The sequence below is a fragment of the Jaculus jaculus genome, chromosome 1 (genome assembly GCF_020740685.1).
Source record: "Jaculus jaculus isolate mJacJac1 chromosome 1, mJacJac1.mat.Y.cur, whole genome shotgun sequence".
NCBI lineage: Eukaryota > Metazoa > Chordata > Mammalia > Rodentia > Dipodidae > Jaculus > Jaculus jaculus.
The window spans coordinates 221,095,892-221,114,803 of record NC_059102.1 but is presented as its reverse complement, the minus strand read 5'-3'; the positions used below and the strand labels follow the sequence as shown (position 1 = coordinate 221,114,803).

The window sequence follows — 18,912 nt, the reverse complement described above, 5'->3', positions numbered from 1 at the left end:
TAACCATACATGATGTAAAATGCAATGCATTCAATACATCTTTAAAAGTACCCATAGCTTTTATCAATCCTAATGATGTTCAAACATTCTCATAGGCCAAGGTCTTTTAACTGAGCCATAATACCAAAAATCCCCCCCCAGAAAAAACCATAATGGTACAGAATAAATACTCACTGCAAAATATGACATTGGACTCCCTTCGCCCGGCTTTCCCCCGCCGCTGCGCTCCGCAGGCTCCCGGGCCGGTTTAGTTCTTCGTGGCATGGCCCCGAAACGCCAATCTCCACTCCTGCCTCAACCCAAGAAGCCCAGACCCGCCTCTGCGCTGAAGCCGGCCGACTCGTCGGCCTCGCCCGGCTTGCAGAAGGGAGAAAAAGAACAGCAAGAAGCAATTGAATATATTGATGAAGTACAAAATGAAATAGACAGACTTAATGAACAAGCCAGTGAGGAAATTTTGAAAGTAGAACAGAAATATAACAAACTTCGCCAACCATTTTGTCAGAAGAGGTCAGAATTGATCGCCAAAATCCCAAATTTTTGGGTAACAACATTTGTCAACCATCCACAAGTGTCTGCACTGCTTGGGGAGGAAGATGAAGAGGCGCTGCATTACCTGACCAGAGTTGAGGTGACAGAATTTGAAGATATAAAATCAGGTTACAGAATAGATTTTTATTTTGATGAAAATCCTTACTTTGAAAATAAAGTCCTCTCCAAAGAATTTCATCTGAATGAGAGTGGTGATCCATCTTCAAAGTCCACTGAAATCAAATGGAAATCTGGAAAGGATTTGACGAAACGCTCAAGTCAGACACAGAATAAAGCCAGTAGGAAGAGGCAGCACGAAGAGCCAGAGAGCTTCTTTACCTGGTTTACAGACCATTCTGATGCAGGTGCAGATGAGTTAGGAGAGGTCAGCAAAGATGATATTTGGCCAAATCCCTTGCAGTACTACTTGGTTCCTGATATGGATGATGAAGAAGGAGAGAGGGAAGATGATGATGATGAAGAAGAAGAAGAAGAAGGATTGGAAGATATTGATGAAGAAGGGGATGAGGATGAAGGTGAAGAAGATGAAGATGATGATGAAGGGGAAGAAGGAGAGGAGGATGAAGGAGAAGATGACTAATAGAAAAGAACACTGATGGATTCCAACCTTTTATTTTTATTTTTTATTTTTTAAATTTTCTCCAGTCCCTGGGAGCAAGTTGCAGTCTTTTCTCCCCACAACCTCTCATGCTCAGTAGCCCTATTTTTGAGGTCTCTTCTTCTCAACATCATGGTTCTCATCTTATTTTGGGGGGAAATTACCCTGATCAGAATACAACAGGAAAATAATCTTTTTTAAAAAAAAATTGTTCTAAAATCATTTTTATCCCTTCCTGTCTAAACAAGAACTGTATGGATTAACACCACCACCGTGCTCTGTGGGAAAAAAAGAAAAACCTTCTGCTCCCTTCACTCTGACAGAAGCTGGAGGGTGCTGGCCCTGTGTAGTAGTGCATAGATTCTAGCTTCTTTCCTCCTTTCTCTGTATACTGGGCTCAGAGATTACACTGTGTCTCTATGTGAATACAGACAGTTAGCATTTACCAACATGTACCTGTCTACTTTCTCTTGTTTAATAAAAAGAAAAAAATCTTTAAAAAAAATGGGGTATAGAAGGTCAGCAAAGGGTGGGTTTGAGATGTCTGGGTGGGCTAAGTGGGCAATTTGACAACATGGCTTCTCCTTTGGCATGTTTAATTGTGATGTTTAATGGACATCCTTGCAGTTTAAGATGACACTTTTAAAATAAAATTCTGTCCTAATGATGACTTGAGCCCTGACACTCTATGGGAGAATCAGCAGAACCTGTAGGATTTATTTGGAATTGACATTCTCTATTGTAATTTTGTTTTATTTTTAAATTTTCTTTGTTTTCACTGGAAAGGAAAGATACTGCTCAGTTTTAAACGTTAAGTGTACCAGTTGCTTTGTTACAATAAAACTAAATGTGTACACAAAAAAAATATATGACATTAGGCATAGCAAAGAATTATTCAACCAGTACAAGATTTTAACAGAGAAAACATCAAACTCTGTAGCTCCAAGTCCAACAACTCTAATCAGTGACAAATCTCCAAGTCTGATAATTCTAACCAGGAAAAAGTCTCTAGAGTTTCAATCCTACCCCACCAGCTAGGCTACTTTCAGTCCTGGAAAACTTCATCGGGACCAGCAGCTCTCCTTGGCAGCCATCTCGTGGTCCCAGCATCTCCACTGTAACCCATGATTCATCCTCATGGCTCCATCAGGTCTCCATGCATCCAGCAAACCTGCTTCACACTGCCCATGGCCATTTGCAAAACACAGAACTGTGTTGCAAATTCAATGATCCTCTCTTTCCATCATTTCTTATACTCTATAATACCAGGTAGGGTGCCAATTTGTTCATCTGGGGGGGGGGGATAAAATAGACCTTGAAGAACAGGACACTCCTTCAGCATTCAGTGCCCTTCAAAGGACTGCATTTTTTTATTGTCTCAATGCAGGTCAGCTGACCCAATCTCAATGGCTGTAATCTCTCATACAATTGCAGCTGAATGGGCACAACTTCAACCCAAAATTTCTTTCTGTGTCATATCCCTCTGCACATACCAGTCCATTTCTACGCAAAGCAACCCTGCACAACTTCTCAGGACATGGGCATAACAGCAAGCTTCTCACACAAACTGCTTCTTGCCCAGTCAAGCAAAGCTCTTTCTTGCCTTCATAAGCCAAACCTCACACTCCATAGTTCTTACTGCACTCAGGTCTTTCAACTCTGACCAGAATGGCCCATCAAGCTGTACTTAAGGCACTGCAAGGTGTCTCTTAGGCCAAGGTTTCAAATCCTTCCACATTCCTCTTGAAAATCATTTCCAAAAGGCCGAAGCCACAGTAATATGGCAGCAGCAAATGACACCACTCCTTGGCACCAACATTACTATTGCAGTCAGTTTTACATTGCTGGCAGAAATCACCCGACCAAGAGCAGCTTTTGAGGGGAAAAAAAGTTTATTTTGGCTTACAGACTCGAGGGGAAGTTCCATGTCAGGGGCAAACATTGGCATGAGCAGAAGGTGGACATCACCCCCTGGCCAACATAAGGTGGACAACAGCAAGAGTGTGCCAAACACCAGCAAGGGGACACTGGCTATAACACCCATAAGCCTGCCCCAACAATACACTGCCTAATTCCTAAATCTCCATTGGTCGGGGACCTAGCATTCAGATCACCTAAGTTTATGGGGGACACCTAAACCAAACCACCATACCACATAAAGCAGATAGATGCACATGGTGGCACATGCATCTGGAGTTCATTTGCAGAGGCTGGAGGCTCTGGCATGCTCGCACTTGCTCTCCCTCTCTCTCTCCCCTTGCAAATAAAGTATTTTGAAAAAATATTAAAAATGTTGAGTGTGGTAGTGTGTACCTATAATCCCAATGCTGAAGAGGCAGAGAATCATTGGCCAGCCAGTCTAGTGTAATTGGTGACGTCCAAGCCAAAGAGAAACCCTGTATCAAAATAGATGGACAGTATTCATGAGAAAACACCTAAGGTTATTTTCTAGTCCCTATACATATGCATGCCTCATGCACACACACAAACACATGCATAAAAAATGAACTCACAGGGGCTGAGCTGGGGAAATTTCTCAGTGGTTAAAGGTGCTTGCTTGCAAAGCCTTCTGTCCAGGAGTTCAATTCCCTAGCCACACACATAAAGCCAGACAAGTATCTGTTTGCAGCAACAAGATACCCTGACATGTGTACACATATACATACATACATACATACATACATACATACATACATATATACATACACACATACACATAAAATGAACCTGCAGATGTTGGCCATGATTCATTACTGTTAGTTCTCACAACAAATGGCAGCCAGTGGTCAGTCCAGCTCACAGCATGCCAGTGGGTAGTAATGAAGTCTAAGTGTCTAAATGAGTGATTTTGTTAATTTTTAGAAAAGAGAAATTTTATTTGTATGGGGGGAAGCAATTAAGGAGAAGAGCAGGAAAGATCAGAACTCCCAAGGAGTGGGAGAGTCCTTAAAAGGAGGGGTTGCTTAGTCAGGGTTTTGTGGCCGCGGCCTTGATGGCATTTGGGGCTGTGAGTGATTATCCTTTGCCTTCCTTTGCCTTTCAGGAGATGGAGCAGTGTATCTGGCCTCTACCCACTAAACGCAAGAGCACTCATGGTGACAACCAAAAATGTATCTCCAAATTGCCAGGTACCCCTTGGGGAGCAGAATCTCTCCACTCCTGCCCCCTTGTCAAAAGCACTTGTTCTGTCACTAGTAATAAAGTTACTGTATACTATTTATTTATTTAATGTCTTATTTTTTCTTGACACACACTGAGATGGAACCTGGGACTTGCGTGTGCTCAGCAGGACAGGGACAGAACTCTGGTCTCATGTATGCAGGACCTCAACCACTGGGCTTCACCCTCAGCAATGGTACCATATTCTCATAAGAGTCAAGTTTACAGAAGCGTGGTTCCAAAATTCAACTGTTGGCTAATTTGAAATCTGTGGATATTAAAGAATTCTTGGTAAGGGTTTTGAATTGTGGTGATATGATTAATAAGTTTTGTTAGTCTGTGCCTTTGAGAGACACAAAGTATAGTCAGCTCTCCACATCCATGGGCTTAGCATCTGTGCATCTCATCAACCACAAAATTTAAATATTCTAAAACAAAATTCATCTGCACTAACATCTAGAGATTTTTCTTGGCATGATTTTCTATATAATACAATATAACAACTAAGTACAAAGCTATTGTATAACTATCATTCCACATCCCATAGAAACATACCATTGTGGGACTGGAGTGATGGCTCAGCAGTTAGGGCCTAACTGCAAAGGCTAACAACTTGGGTTTAATTCCTCAGGGCCCACATAAGCCAGCTTCTCAATGTGGCACATGCATCTGGAATTTGTTTGCAGTGGCAAGAGGCCCTGATGGGCCCAAACTCAACCTATCAATCATCTATCTATCTATCTATCTACCTACCTACCTACCTATCTATCATCTATCTATCTATCTATCTATTTCTATCTCCATATTTCTGCTTGCAAATAAAAAATATTAATTATTTTTATTTTTATTTATTAATTTGAGAGCAAAAGACAGAAAGAGGGAGAGAGAGAGAGAGAGAGAGAGAGAATGGGCGCACCAGGGCCTCCAGCCACTGCAAACAGACTCCAGATGCATGTGCCCCCTTATGCATCTGGCTAACATGGATCCTGGGGAATCGAGCCTCCAGCCGGGGTCCTTAAGCTTCTTAAGCTTCACAGGCAAGCGCTTAACTGCTAAGCCATCTCTCCAGCGCCCCCCCCCCAAATTTTTTTTTAATTTTTTTGTTTATTTTTACTTATTTGAGAGCGACACAGAGAGAAAGAAAGAGGCAGATAGAGAGAGAGAATGGGCGCGCCAGGGCTTCCAGCCACTGCAAACCGAACTCCAGGCGCATGCGTCCCCTTGTGCATCTGGCTAACTTGGGTCCTGGAGAATCGAGCCTTGAACTGGGGTCCTCAGGCTTCACAGGCAAGCGCTTAACCGCTAAGCCATCTCTCCAGCCCCCCAAAAAAAATTTTTTAAGAGAAAAAGAAACATAACATTGTGGAGTGAAGAGTTGAGGAGTAGCTTAAGGCAAAGACTCCTGAAGTTTACAAGAAACTTACAAGACCGAGGAGACTAAGAACCATAGAAGGCAGGAGGGAAGTAGTGGCGGAGGTCTCTGAGCTGCTGCCAGTTGCGCTGGATGCCCCAGGGAACAGCTTTTACTAGTTGTCACCCATGTTGCATGGGCTTCTCAGTGATGCAGCTACCTCTGAGTCACCCAGGCTCCTGCAAGTGACCCCCAAAACTCACTGGCTTGCCATATGAACTGAATTATTGCTCCGGTCTCTTTTGCCTTTCTGTGAGATCTGTGAGATGAATGAACACAGACTCCTTCCTCAGGGGAAGTAAGGCAACAAGAAAAGTTACTTAAATTTTTTTTTTGTTTATTTATATTTATTTATTTGAGAACGACAGACAGACAGAGAAAGAGGCAGAGAGAGAGGGAATGGGCGCACCAGGGCCTCCAGCCACTGCAAACGAACTCCAGATGCATGTGTTTGTTACCTTGTGCATCTGACTTATGTGGGTCCTGGGGAAGCGAACCTCGAACTGGGATCCTTAGGGTTCGCAGGCAAGTGCTTAACCGCTAAGCCTTCTATCCAGCCCCCAAGAGTCACTTTTTATTTGTTTATTCCTTTCCTTTGTTCTTTGTTTTTGTTTTCTTTTTTTGAGGTAGAGTTTTGCTCTAGCTCAAGCTGACCTGGAATTCATCTCAGTCTCAGACTGACCTCGCTCTAGCCCAGGCTGTATGACAGGCATGCACCACCACATCCCAAATGATTGGTGATGTCATCATTTCCACCTTGCAGAGGAGAAATCCTGACTGAGAGATACTGATGAACAGATTTAAACCCTGAAGCCTCCTCCTGGGCTAGGCATGAGTGAGGAAGCAGTGCCATCTGGCGGCAAGCATACGAACTGCAGCATAGAATGAGTAGCCCCTGCTTGAAGTGAGAGTGGTCTCAAGGGGAGGAAGTAGAGGTCCAAGTCTCACATTTTTAAAAAAAAATATTTTTTTTTAACTTTTATTAACATTTTCCATGATTATAAAAAATATCCCATGGTAATTCCCTCCCTCCCTCCCCCCTCCACACTTTCCCCTTTGAAATTCCATTCTCCATCATATTACCTCCCCATCTCAATCACTGTACTTACATATATACAATATCAATCTATTAGGTACCCTCCTCCCTTCCTATCTCTTCCCTTTATATCTCCTTTTTAACTTACTGGCCTCTGCTACTAAGTATTTTCCTTCTCATGCAGAAGCCCAATCATCTGTAGCTAGGATCCACATATGACGGAGAACATGTGGTGCTTGGCTTTCTGGGCCTGGGATACCTCACTTAGTATAATCCTTTCCAGATCCATCCATTTTTCTGCATATTTCATAACTTTATTTTTCTTTGCCGCTGAGTAGAACTCCATTGTATAAATGTGCCACATCTTCATTATCCACTCATCAGTTGAGGGACATCTAGGCTGGTTCCATTTCCCAGCTATTATAAATTGAGCAGCAATAAACATGCTCGAGCACATACTTCTAAGGAAATGAGATGATTCCTTCAGATATATGCCTAGGAGTGCTATAGCTGGGTCATATGGTAGATCAATCTATAGCTGTTTTAGGAACCTCCACACTGATTTCCACAATGGCTGGACCAGATTGCATTCCCACCAGCAGTGTAGAAGGGTTTCTCTTTTTCCACATCCCCACCAACATTTATGATCATTTGTTTTCATGATGGTGGCCAATCTGACAGGAGTGAGATGGAATCTCAATGTAGTTTTAATCTGCATTTCCCTGATGACTAGTGACGTAGAACATTTTTTAGATGCTTATATGCCATTCGTATTTCTTCCTTTGAGAATGCTCTATCCAGCTCCATAGCCCATTTTTTGATTGGCTTGTTTGATTCCTTATTATTTAACTTTTTGAGTTCTTTGTATATCCTAGATATTAATCCTCTATCAGATATATAGCTGGCGAAGATTTTTTCCCATTCTGTAGGTTGCTTCTTTGCTTTTTTCACTGTGTCCTTTGCAGTGCAAAATCTTTGTAATTCCATGAGGTCCCAGTGATTAATCTGTGGTTTTATTGCCTGAGCAATTGGGGTTGCATTCAGAAAGTCTTTGCCAAGACCGCTATGTTGAAGGGTTTCCCCTACTTTTTCCTAGCAGTTTCAGAGTTTCAGGTCTGATGTTAGGGTCTTTAATCATTTGGACTTAATTCTTGTGCATGGCGAGAGAGAAGAATCTATTTTAATCCTTCTGCAGACATATATCCAGTTTTCCCAACACCATTTGCTGAAGAGGCTGTCTTTTCTCCAATGAGTATTTTTGGCATTTCATAATATCAGGTGTCTACAGCTACTTGGGCTTACATCTGGGTCCTCTATTCTGTTCCACTGATCTACATATCTGTTTTTGTGCCAGTACCACACTGTTTTTGTTACTATGGCTCTGTAGTATAGGTTAAAATCAGGTATGGTGATACCACCAGCCTTATTTTTGTTGCTCAGTATTATTTTAGATATTTGAGGATTTTTGTGATTTCAAATGAATTTTTGAATTGTTTTTTTCTATTTCCATGAACAATCCTTTTGGAATTTTGATAGGGATGGCATTAAATGTGTAGATTGCTTTTGGTGAGATTGCCATTTTCACAATATTGATTCTTCCAATCCAGGAACAAAGGATGTTTCTCCACTATCTAGAGTATTCTTCAATTTCTCGCTTGAGTACTTTAAAGTTCTCATTGTAGAGATTCTTTTTTTTTTTAATTGATTTATTTTTTTTTGTAGAGATTGTTTACTTCCTTGGTTAGGTTTATTCCAAGGTACTTTATTTATTTTTTTTTTGATGCAATTGTGAATGGGAGTGATTCTATGATTACATCCTCTGTGTGTGTGTTGTTAGCATATATGAAGGTTACTGGTCCCTGTGTATTTACTTTGTATCCTGCTACATGGCTGTAGGTTTTGATCAGCTCTAACAGCTTGCTAGTAGAGTCTTTAGGGTCCTTTATGTATAGAATCATATCATCTGCAAATAATGATAACTTGATCCCTTCCTTTCCAATTTATATCCCTTTTATGTGTGTCTCTTGCCTTATTGCTATGGCTAAGACTTCCAAAACTATATTAAATAAAAGTGGGGACAGTGGACACCCTTGTCTTGTTCCTGATTTTAGTGGAAAAACTTCCAGTTTTTCCCCATTTAGTCATATGTTGGCTGTAGGCTTGTTATAAATAGCTTTTATTATATTGAGATATGTTCCTTCTATTCCCAGTCTCTGTAGGACTTTTATCATGAAGGGATGTTGGATTTTGTCAAATGCTTTCTCTGCATCTAATGAGATGATCATGTGATTTTTGTCCTTCAACCCATTTATATAATGTATTACATATGTAGATATGCATATATTGAACCATCCCTGCATCTTTGGGATAAAGCCTACTTGGTCAGGATGAATGATCTTTTTGATATACTCTTGTATTCTGTTTGCCAATATTTTGTTGAGAATTTTTGCATCTATGTTCATGAGGGAGATTGGTCTGTAATTTTCTTTTTTTGTTCTATCTTTGCCTGGTTCTGGTATCAGGGTGATGCTGGCCTCATAAAAGGAGTTTGGTAGAATTCCTTCTTTTTCTATTTCCTGGAAAAGCTTAAGAAGGAATGGTGCTAGCTCTTCTTTAAAGGTCTGGTAAAATTCAGCAGTGAATCCATCTGGGCCTGGGCTTTTTTTAGTTGGGAGATTATTGATAACTGTTTGGATCTCCATGTTTGTTATAGGTCTATTTAAGTGATTAATCTCATGTTGATTTAATTTAGGTAGGTCATATAAATCAAGGAAAGCATCTATTTCTGTCAGATTTTCATACTTTGTGGAGTATATGCTTTTATAGTATGTCCCTATGATTTTTTGAATTTCTCTGGAATCTGTTGTGATGTTACCTTGTTCATCTCTGATTTTATTAGTTTGTGTCTCTTCTCTCTTTCTTTTGGTCAGATTTGCTAAGGGTTTATCAATCTTGTTTATCCTTTCAAAGAACCAACTTTTGTTTCATTAATTCTTTGGATTGTTTTTTGTTGTTGTTGTTGTTTCTATTTCTTAATTTCTGCCCTAATCTTTATTATTTCTTCCCATCTAGTCTTTTTTTCCTTGTTCTTCTTTTTTTTTTTAATTTTTATTAACATTTTTCATGATTATAAAATATATCCCATGGTAATTCCCTCCCTCCCCACCCCCACACTTTCCCGTTTGAAATTCCATTCTCCATCATATTACCTCCCCATTACAATCATTGTAATTACATATATACAATATCAACCTATTAAGTATCCTCCTCCCTTCCTTTCTCCACCCTTTATGTCTCTTTTTCAACTTACTGGCCTCTGCTACTAAGTATTTTCATTCTCACGCAGAAGCCCAGTCATCTGTAGCTAGGATCCACATATGAGAGAGAACATGTGGCGCTTGGCTTTCTGGGCCTGGGTTACCTGACTTAGTATAATACTATCCAGGTCCATCCATTTTTCTGCAAATTTCATAGCTTCATTTTTCTTTACCGCTGAGTGGAACTCCATTGTATAAATGTACCACATCTTCATTATCCACTCATCTGTTGAGGGACATCTAGGCTGGTTCCATTTCCCAGCTATTATAAATTGAGCAGCAATAAACATGGCTCGAGCACTGTACTTCTAAGGAAATGAGATGAGTCCTTTGGATATATGCCTAGGAGCGCGATAGCTGGATCATATGGTAAATCAATCTCTAGCTGTTTTAGGAACCTCCACACTGTTTTCCACAATGGCTGGACCAGATTGCATTCCCACCAGCAGTGAAGAAGGGTTCCTTTTTTTCCACATCCCCGCCAACATTTATGATCATTTGTTTTCATGATGGTGGCCAATCTGACAGGAGTGAGATGGAATCTCAATGTGGTTTTAATCTGCATTTCCCTGATGACTAGTGACGTAGAACATTTTTTAGATGCTTATATGCCATTCGTATTTCTTCCTTTGAGAACTCTCTATTCAGCTCCATAGCCCATTTTTTGATTGGCTTGTTTGATTCCTTATTATTTAACTTTTTGAGTTCTTTGTATATCCTAGTTATTAATCCTCTATCAGATATATAGCTGGCGAAGATTTTTTCCCATTCTGTAGGTTGCCTCTTTGCTTTTTTCACTGTGTCCTTTGCGGTGCAAAATCTTTGTAATTTCATTAGGTCCCAGTGATTAATCTGTGGTTTTATTGCCTGAGCAATTGGGGTTGTATTCAGAAAGTCTTTGCCAAGACCACTATGTTGAAGGGTTTCCCCTACTTTTTCCTCTAGCAGTTTCAGAGTTTCCGGTCTGATGTTAAGGGTCTTTAATCATTTGGACTTAATTCTTGTGCATGGCGAGAGAGAAGAATCTATTTTCATCCTTCTGCAGATATTTATCCAGTTTTCCCAACACCATTTGCTGAAGAGGCTGTCTCTTCTCCAATGAGTATTTTTGGCATTTTATCGAATATCAGGTGGCTATAGCTACTTGGGCTTACATCTGGGTCCTCTATTCTGTTCCACTGATCTACATGTCTGTTTTTGTGCCAGTACCATGCTGTTTTTGTTACTATGGCTCTGTAGTATAGGTTAAAATCAGGTATGGTGATACCACCAGCCTCTTTTTTGTTGCTCAGTATTATTTTAGATATTTGAGGTTTTTTGTGATTCCAAATGAATTTTTGGATTGTTTTTTCTATTTCCATGAAGAAAGCCTTTGGAATTTTGATAGGGATTGCATTAAATGTGTAGATTGCTTTAGGTAAGATTGCCATTTTCACGATATTGATTCTTCCAATCCAGGAACAAGGGATGTTTCTCCACTTTCTAGTGTCTTCTGCAATTTCTCGCTTGAGTGTTTTAAAGTTCTCATTGTATAGATTCTTTACTTCCTTGGTTAGGTTTATTCCAAGGTACTTTATTTTTTTTGATGCAATTGTGAATGGGAGTGATTCTCTGATTTCATCCTCTGTGTGTTTGTTGTTAGCATATATGAAGGCTACTGATTCCTGTGTATTTACTTTGTATCCTGCTACATGGCTGTAGGTTTTGATCAGCTCTAACAGCTTGCTAGTAGAGTCTTTAGGGTCCTTTATGTATAGAATCATATCATCTGCAAATAATGATAACTTGATTCCTTCCTTTCCAATTTGTATCCCTTTTATGTGTGTCTCTTGCCTTATTGCTATGGCTAAGACTTCCAAAACTATATTAAATAGAAGTGGGGACAGTGGACACCCTTGTCTTGTTCCTGATTTTAGTGGAAAAGCTTCCAGTTTTTCCCCATTTAGTAATATGTTGGCTGTAGGCTTGTCATAAATAGCCTTTATTATATTGAGATATGTTCCTTCTATTCCCAGTCTCTGTAGGACTTTTATCATGAAGGGATGTTGGATTTTGTCAAATGCTTTCTCTGCATCTAATGAGATGATCATGTGATTTTTGTCCTTCAACCCATTTATGTAATGTATTACATATGTAGATTTGCGTATGTTGAACCATCCCTGCATCTCTGGGATAAAGCCTACTTGGTCAGGGTGAATGATCTTTTTGATATACTCTTGTATTCTGTTTGCCAATATTTTGTTGAGAATTTTTGCATCTATGTTCATGAGGGAGATTGGTCTGTAATTTTCTTTTTTTGTTCTATCTTTGCCTGGTTCTGGTATCAGGGTGATGCTGGCCTCATAAAAGGAGTTTGGTAGAATTCCTTCTTTTTCTATTTCCTGGAAAAGCTTAAGAAGGAATGGTGCTAGCTCTTCTTTAAAGGTCTGGTAAAATTCAGCAGTGAATCCATCTGGGCCTGGGCTTTTTTTAGTTGGGAGATTATTGATAACTGTTTGGATCTCCATGTTTGTTATAGGTCTATTTAAGTGATTAATCTCATGTTGATTTAATTTAGGTAGGTCATATAAATCAAGGAAAGCATCTATTTCTGTCAGATTTTCATACTTTGTGGAGTATATGCTTTTATAGTATGTCCCTATGATTTTTTGAATTTCTCTGGAATCTGTTGTGATGTTACCTTGTTCATCTCTGATTTTATTAGTTTGTGTCTCTTCTCTCTTTCTTTTGGTCAGATTTGCTAAGGGTTTATCAATCTTGTTTATCCTTTCAAAGAACCAACTTTTGTTTCATTAATTCTTTGGATTGTTTTTTGTTGTTGTTGTTGTTTCTATTTCTTAATTTCTGCCCTAATCTTTATTATTTCTTCCCATCTACTCTTTTTTTCCTTGTTCTTCTTTTTTTTTTTAATTTTTATTAACATTTTTCATGATTATAAAATATATCCCATGGTAATTCCCTCCCTCCCCACCCCCACACTTTCCCGTTTGAAATTCCATTCTCCATCATATTACCTCCCCATTACAATCATTGTAATTACATATATACAATATCAACCTATTAAGTATCCTCCTCCCTTCCTTTCTCCACCCTTTATGTCTCTTTTTCAACTTACTGGCCTCTGCTACTAAGTATTTTCATTCTCACGCAGAAGCCCAGTCATCTGTAGCTAGGATCCACATATGAGAGAGAACATGTGGCGCTTGGCTTTCTGGGCCTGGGTTACCTGACTTAGTATAATACTATCCAGGTCCATCCATTTTTCTGCAAATTTCATAGCTTCATTTTTCTTTACCGCTGAGTGGAACTCCATTGTATAAATGTACCACATCTTCATTATCCACTCATCTGTTGAGGGACATCTAGGCTGGTTCCATTTCCCAGCTATTATAAATTGAGCAGCAATAAACATGGTTGAGCATGTACTTCTAAGGAAATGAGATGAGTCCTTTGGATATATGCCTAGGAGCGCGATAGCTGGATCATATGGTAAATCAATCTCTAGCTGTTTTAGGAACCTCCACACTGTTTTCCACAATGGCTGGACCAGATTGCATTCCCACCAGCAGTGAAGAAGGGTTCCTTTTTTTCCACATCCCCGCCAACATTTATGATCATTTGTTTTCATGATGGTGGCCAATCTGACAGGAGTGAGATGGAATCTCAATGTGGTTTTAATCTGCATTTCCCTGATGACTAGTGACGTAGAACATTTTTTTAGATGCTTATATGCCATTCGTATTTCTTCCTTTGAGAACTCTCTATTTAGCTCCATAGCCCATTTTTTGATTGGCTTGTTTGATTCCTTATTATTTAACTTTTTGAGTTCTTTGTATATCCTAGTTATTAATCCTCTATCAGATATATAGCTGGCGAAGATTTTTTCCCATTCTGTAGGTTGCCTCTTTGCTTTTTTCACTGTGTCCTTTGCGGTGCAAAATCTTTGTAATTTCATTAGGTCCCAGTGATTAATCTGTGGTTTTATTGCCTGAGCAATTGGGGTTGTATTCAGAAAGTCTTTGCCAAGACCAATATGTTGAAGGGTTTCCCCTACTTTTTCCTCTAGCAGTTTCAAAGTTTCCGGTCTGATGTTAAGGTCTTTAATCCATTTGGACTTAATTCTTGTGCATGGCGAGAGAGAAGAATCTATTTTCATCCTTCTGCAGATATTTATCCAGTTTTCAAAACACCATTTGCTGAAGAGGCTGTCTCTTCTCCAATGAGTATTTTTGGCATTTTTATCGAATATCAGGTGGCTATAGCTACTTGGGCTTACATCTGGGTCCTCTATTCTGTTCCACTGATCTACATGTCTGTTTTTGTGCCAGTACCATGCTGTTTTTGTTACTATGGCTCTGTAGTATAGGTTAAAATCAGGTATGGTGATACCACCAGCCTCTTTTTTGTTGCTCAGTATTATTTTAGATATTTGAGGTTTTTTGTGATTCCAAATGAATTTTTGGATTGTTTTTTCTATTTCCATGAAGAAAGCCTTTGGAATTTTGATAGGGATTGCATTAAATGTGTAGATTGCTTTAGGTAAGATTGCCATTTTCACAATATTGATTCTTCCAATCCAGGAACAAGGGATGTTTCTCCACTTTCTAGTGTCTTCTGCAATTTCTCGCTTGAGTGTTTTAAAGTTCTCATTGTATAGATTCTTTACTTCCTTGGTTAGGTTTATTCCAAGGTACTTTATTTTTTTTGATGCAATTGTGAATGGGAGTGATTCTCTGATTTCATCCTCTGTGTGTTTGTTGTTAGCATATATGAAGGCTACTGATTTCTGTGTATTTATTTTGTATCCTGCTACATTGCTGTAGGTTTTGATCAGCTCTAACAGCTTGCTAGTAGAGTCTTTAGGGTCCTTTATGTATAGAATCATGTCATCTGCAAATAATGATAACTTGATTTCTTCCTTTCCAATTTGTATCCCTTTTATGTGTGTCTCTTGCCTTATTGCTATGGCTAAGACTTCCAAAACTATATTAAATAGAAGTGGGGACAGTGGACACCCTTGTCTTGTTCCTGATTTTAGTGGAAAAGCTTCCAGTTTTTCCCCATTTAGTAATATGTTGGCTGTAGGCTTGTCATAAATAGCCTTTATTATATTGAGATATGTTCCTTCTATTCCCAGTCTCTGTAGGACTTTTATCATGAAGGGATGTTGGATTTTGTCAAATGCTTTCTCTGCATCTAATGAGATGATCATGTGATTTTTGTCCTTCAACCCGTTTATGTAATGTATTACATTTATAGATTTGCGTATGTTGAACCATCCCTGCATCTCTGGGATAAAGCCTACTTGGTCAGGGTGAATGATCTTTTTGATATACTCTTGTATTCTGTTTGCCAATATTTTGTTGAGAATTTTTGCATCTATGTTCATGAGGGAGATTGGTCTGTAATTTTCTTTTTTTGTTCTATCTTTGCCTGGTTTTGGTATCAGGGTGATGCTGGCCTCATAGAAGGAGTTTGGTAGAATTCCTTCTTTTTCTATTTCCTGGAAAAGCTTAAGAAGCAATGGTGTTAGCTCTTCCTTAAAAGTCTGGTAAAATTCAGCAGTGAATCCATCCGGGCCTGGGCTTTTTTTAGTTGGGAGATTATTGATAACTGTTCGGATCTCCATGTTTGTTATAGGTCTATTTAAGTGATTAATCTCATTTTGATTTAATTTAGGTAGGTCATATAGATCAAGGAAATCATCCATTTCTTTCAGATTTTCATACTTTGTGGAGTATATGCTTTTGTACTATGTCCCTATGATTTTTTGAATTTCTCTGGAATCTGTTGTGATGTTGCCTTGTTCATCTCTGATTTTACTAATTTGTGTCTCTTCTCTCTTTCTTTTGGTCAGATTTGCTAAGGGTTTATCAATCTTGTTTATCCTTTCAAAGAACCAACTATTTGTTTCATTACTTCTTTGGATTGTTCTTTTTGTTTCTATTTCATTATTTTCTGCCCTAATCTTTATTATTTCTTCCCGTCTACTAATTTTTGGTTTGCCTTGTTCTTCTTTTTCCAAGGCTTTAAGGCGAAGCATTAGGTCGTTTACTTGCGACCTTTCTAATTTCTTAATATAGGCACTTAAGGCTATAAATTTACCTCTTAGAACTGCCTTCATTGCATCCCAGAAATTTTGGTATGTTGTGTTCTCATTATCATTTGACTCTATAAATTTTTTGATTTCCTTTTTGATTTCTTCATTGACCCACTCATCATTTAGTAGTTTATTGTTTAGTTTCCATGATTTTGTGTATACTCTATAGACTTTCTTGCTACTGATTTGTAGTTTAATTCCATTGTGGTCAGATAGAATGCAAGGAATTATTTCAATTTTCCTGAATTTGTTAAGATTTGCTTTATGTCCTAATATATGGTCTATTTTAGAGAATGTTCCATGTGCTGCTGAAAAGAATGTATATTCTGCAGCCTTTGGATGAAATGTCCTGTATATATCTGTTAGGTCCATTCCTTCTATGACCTCATTTAGTCCAGATGCCTCTCTGTTTATTCTTTCCCTGGATGACCTGTCAATTGATGACAGTGGGGTGTTAAAGTCACCCACCACCACTGTGTTTGGTGTTATCTGTGACCTTAGTTCTAATAGTGTTTGTTTGACGAATTTGGGAGCCCCGATGTTAGGTGCATATATGTTTAGGATTGTAATGTCCTCCTGTTGGAGTGTGCCCTTAATCAATATAAAGTGACCTTCCTTATCTTTCTTGACTAACGTCGGACTAAAGTCTACCCTGTCTGATATTAGGATAGCAACCCCTGCTTGTTTTCTAGGCCCATTTGCTTGAAACACCGTCTTCCAACCTTTCACCCAAAGATAATGTCTATCCTTTGTAGAAAGGTGAATTTCTTGGAGACAACAAATTGTAGGCTCCTGCTTTTTAACCCAGTCTGAAAATCTATGTCTTTTCGTTGGAGCATTGAGATCGTTGATATTAAGAGATATTATTGAAAGGTGTGTATTTATGTTTGCCATTTTTGTGTGTGTGTGTGTGTGTTACTGGTTCTACCTGTGCTCTCTTCTGTTAACTGGTATTTGAGTATAGCTTGTTTTTTCTAGGTTCCTTATATGTGTGCTTTTCCTTTTGTTCAGCATGGAGGATTCTATCAAGTATTTTCTGTAGAGCTGGTTTTGTCTTCAAATACTCCTTTAACCTCCTTTTGTAATGGAATGTCTTTATTTCTCCATCTATTTGAATGGATAACTTTGCAGGATAGAGTAACTTGGTTGACAGTTGTTATCTTTCAGAACTTGGAATATATCACTCCAAGCCCTTCTGGCTTTAAAAGTTTGTGTTGAATAATCTGCTGTAATCCTGATGGGCTTGCTTTTGTAGGTAACTTGATATTTCTCTCTAACTGCTTTCAATAATTTTTCTTTGGTTTGTGTGTTTGGAAGTTTGATTATAATATGGCGAGGGGAGGTTCTTTCTGGGTTTTGTCTGGCTGGGGTTCTAAAGGCTTCCTGTATCTGTATTGGCACCTCTTTCCCAATTTGGGGGAAATTTTCCTCTATGATTTTGTTGAAGATGCCTACTATGCCTCCGGAGTAGAGTTCTTCTCCTTCTACTATGCCCTGAATTCTTATATTGGATCTTTTCATAGTGTCCCAAATATCTTGAAATTCCCACTCATACTTTTCTATAAGTTTGTCTTTCTCTTTGTTGGACTGCATTAGGTCTGCCACCTGGTCTTCTAGCTTAGATATTCTGTCCTCTCCCTCATCCATCCTACTGGTGAGATTTTCTACAGAGTTTTTTATTTCATTAACTGTGTTCTTCATTGCTAGTAATTCTGACTGGTTTTTCTTCATTATTTCTATTTCCCTATTTATGTCTTGTATTGCCTTCTTTATTTCATTAAATTGGTGTCCTGCCTCTTCTTTGATTCCTTTGATTTCCTCTTTGATTTCTTCCTTGATTGTTTTCATGTGTTCTTTGACCTCTTTGAACATATTTATAATTATTCTTTTGAACTCTTTCTCAGGCATTTCCTCTAACTCTTTCTCTCTGGAGGACATTTCTGATGCATTAATACTTTTAGGTGGATTTATATCATCTTGCTTTTTAGTGTTTCTCGTGTTATAATGTATATATTTTTGCATCTTGGATTAAGTTAATGCTTGGATTTTCTAGCTAGTATCAATTGATTTGATGTAATATATTTTCAGGGTAGGACCTTAAGGTATTAGGTGTGGCTCTTACGACTCTCAGAGTATCTATAAAGATGTTCTTAGGGGTTGAGATTCCCTGCTATAGGAGTATTCAAGCAGGCTGAGTGGAATAAAATACAGGTAGATTCTAAAATTTAACTAAACACTGTACACATTCAGTCAAAAACAGCCCTGAGTATGTATGCAAGAGTAGTCATTATAGTGACCAGATCTTCTATCAACAAAGAGGTTTAGATTTCTGGTCTGTTGAGGGATCCAAGTCAGCTTGTGATCAAGTGAGACCCTTCCCCGGTGCAATCTCAGTTACCTTGGGTGATTTTGGTCTCAGTCAAGTTGCTGCCTGGGTCGTCGGGCTGCTGTTCTGATTTCTGGAGCTGGGCACTTGCTTTTCCTACGGGGCAAACCGAGCCACTGCTGCTGCCTCTGCTGCTCCCATAGCTGCCACCACCGGAGCCACCACCACTGCTGAAGCTGCTGCTGCCGTGACCACCGCCGCTGCTCCCCCCGAAGCTGCTGCTGCGGGATCTGCCGCCGCTGCCGCTCCTGGGTCCGCTGCTGCTGGGGCCGCTGGTACTGGTGCTGGAGCCACTGAAGTTGCTGCCGAACTCTGCTCCTGCTTGGGTCCCGCTGTCAGCCCAAGTTGGCGTG

General features: G+C 39.3%; 1 protein-coding gene across 1 annotated transcript; it reads left to right on the top strand.

The window, feature by feature from the left end:
- The first annotated feature begins 262 nt into the window (after window positions 1-262).
- On the top strand, window positions 263-1,695 carry LOC123464442 (protein SET). The gene has a single exon (XM_045161415.1). It carries the CDS (start codon window positions 263-265, stop codon window positions 1,130-1,132), a length of 870 nt encoding a protein of 289 aa, XP_045017350.1. The 3' UTR covers window positions 1,133-1,695.
- The last annotated feature ends 17,217 nt before the right edge of the window (window positions 1,696-18,912 follow it).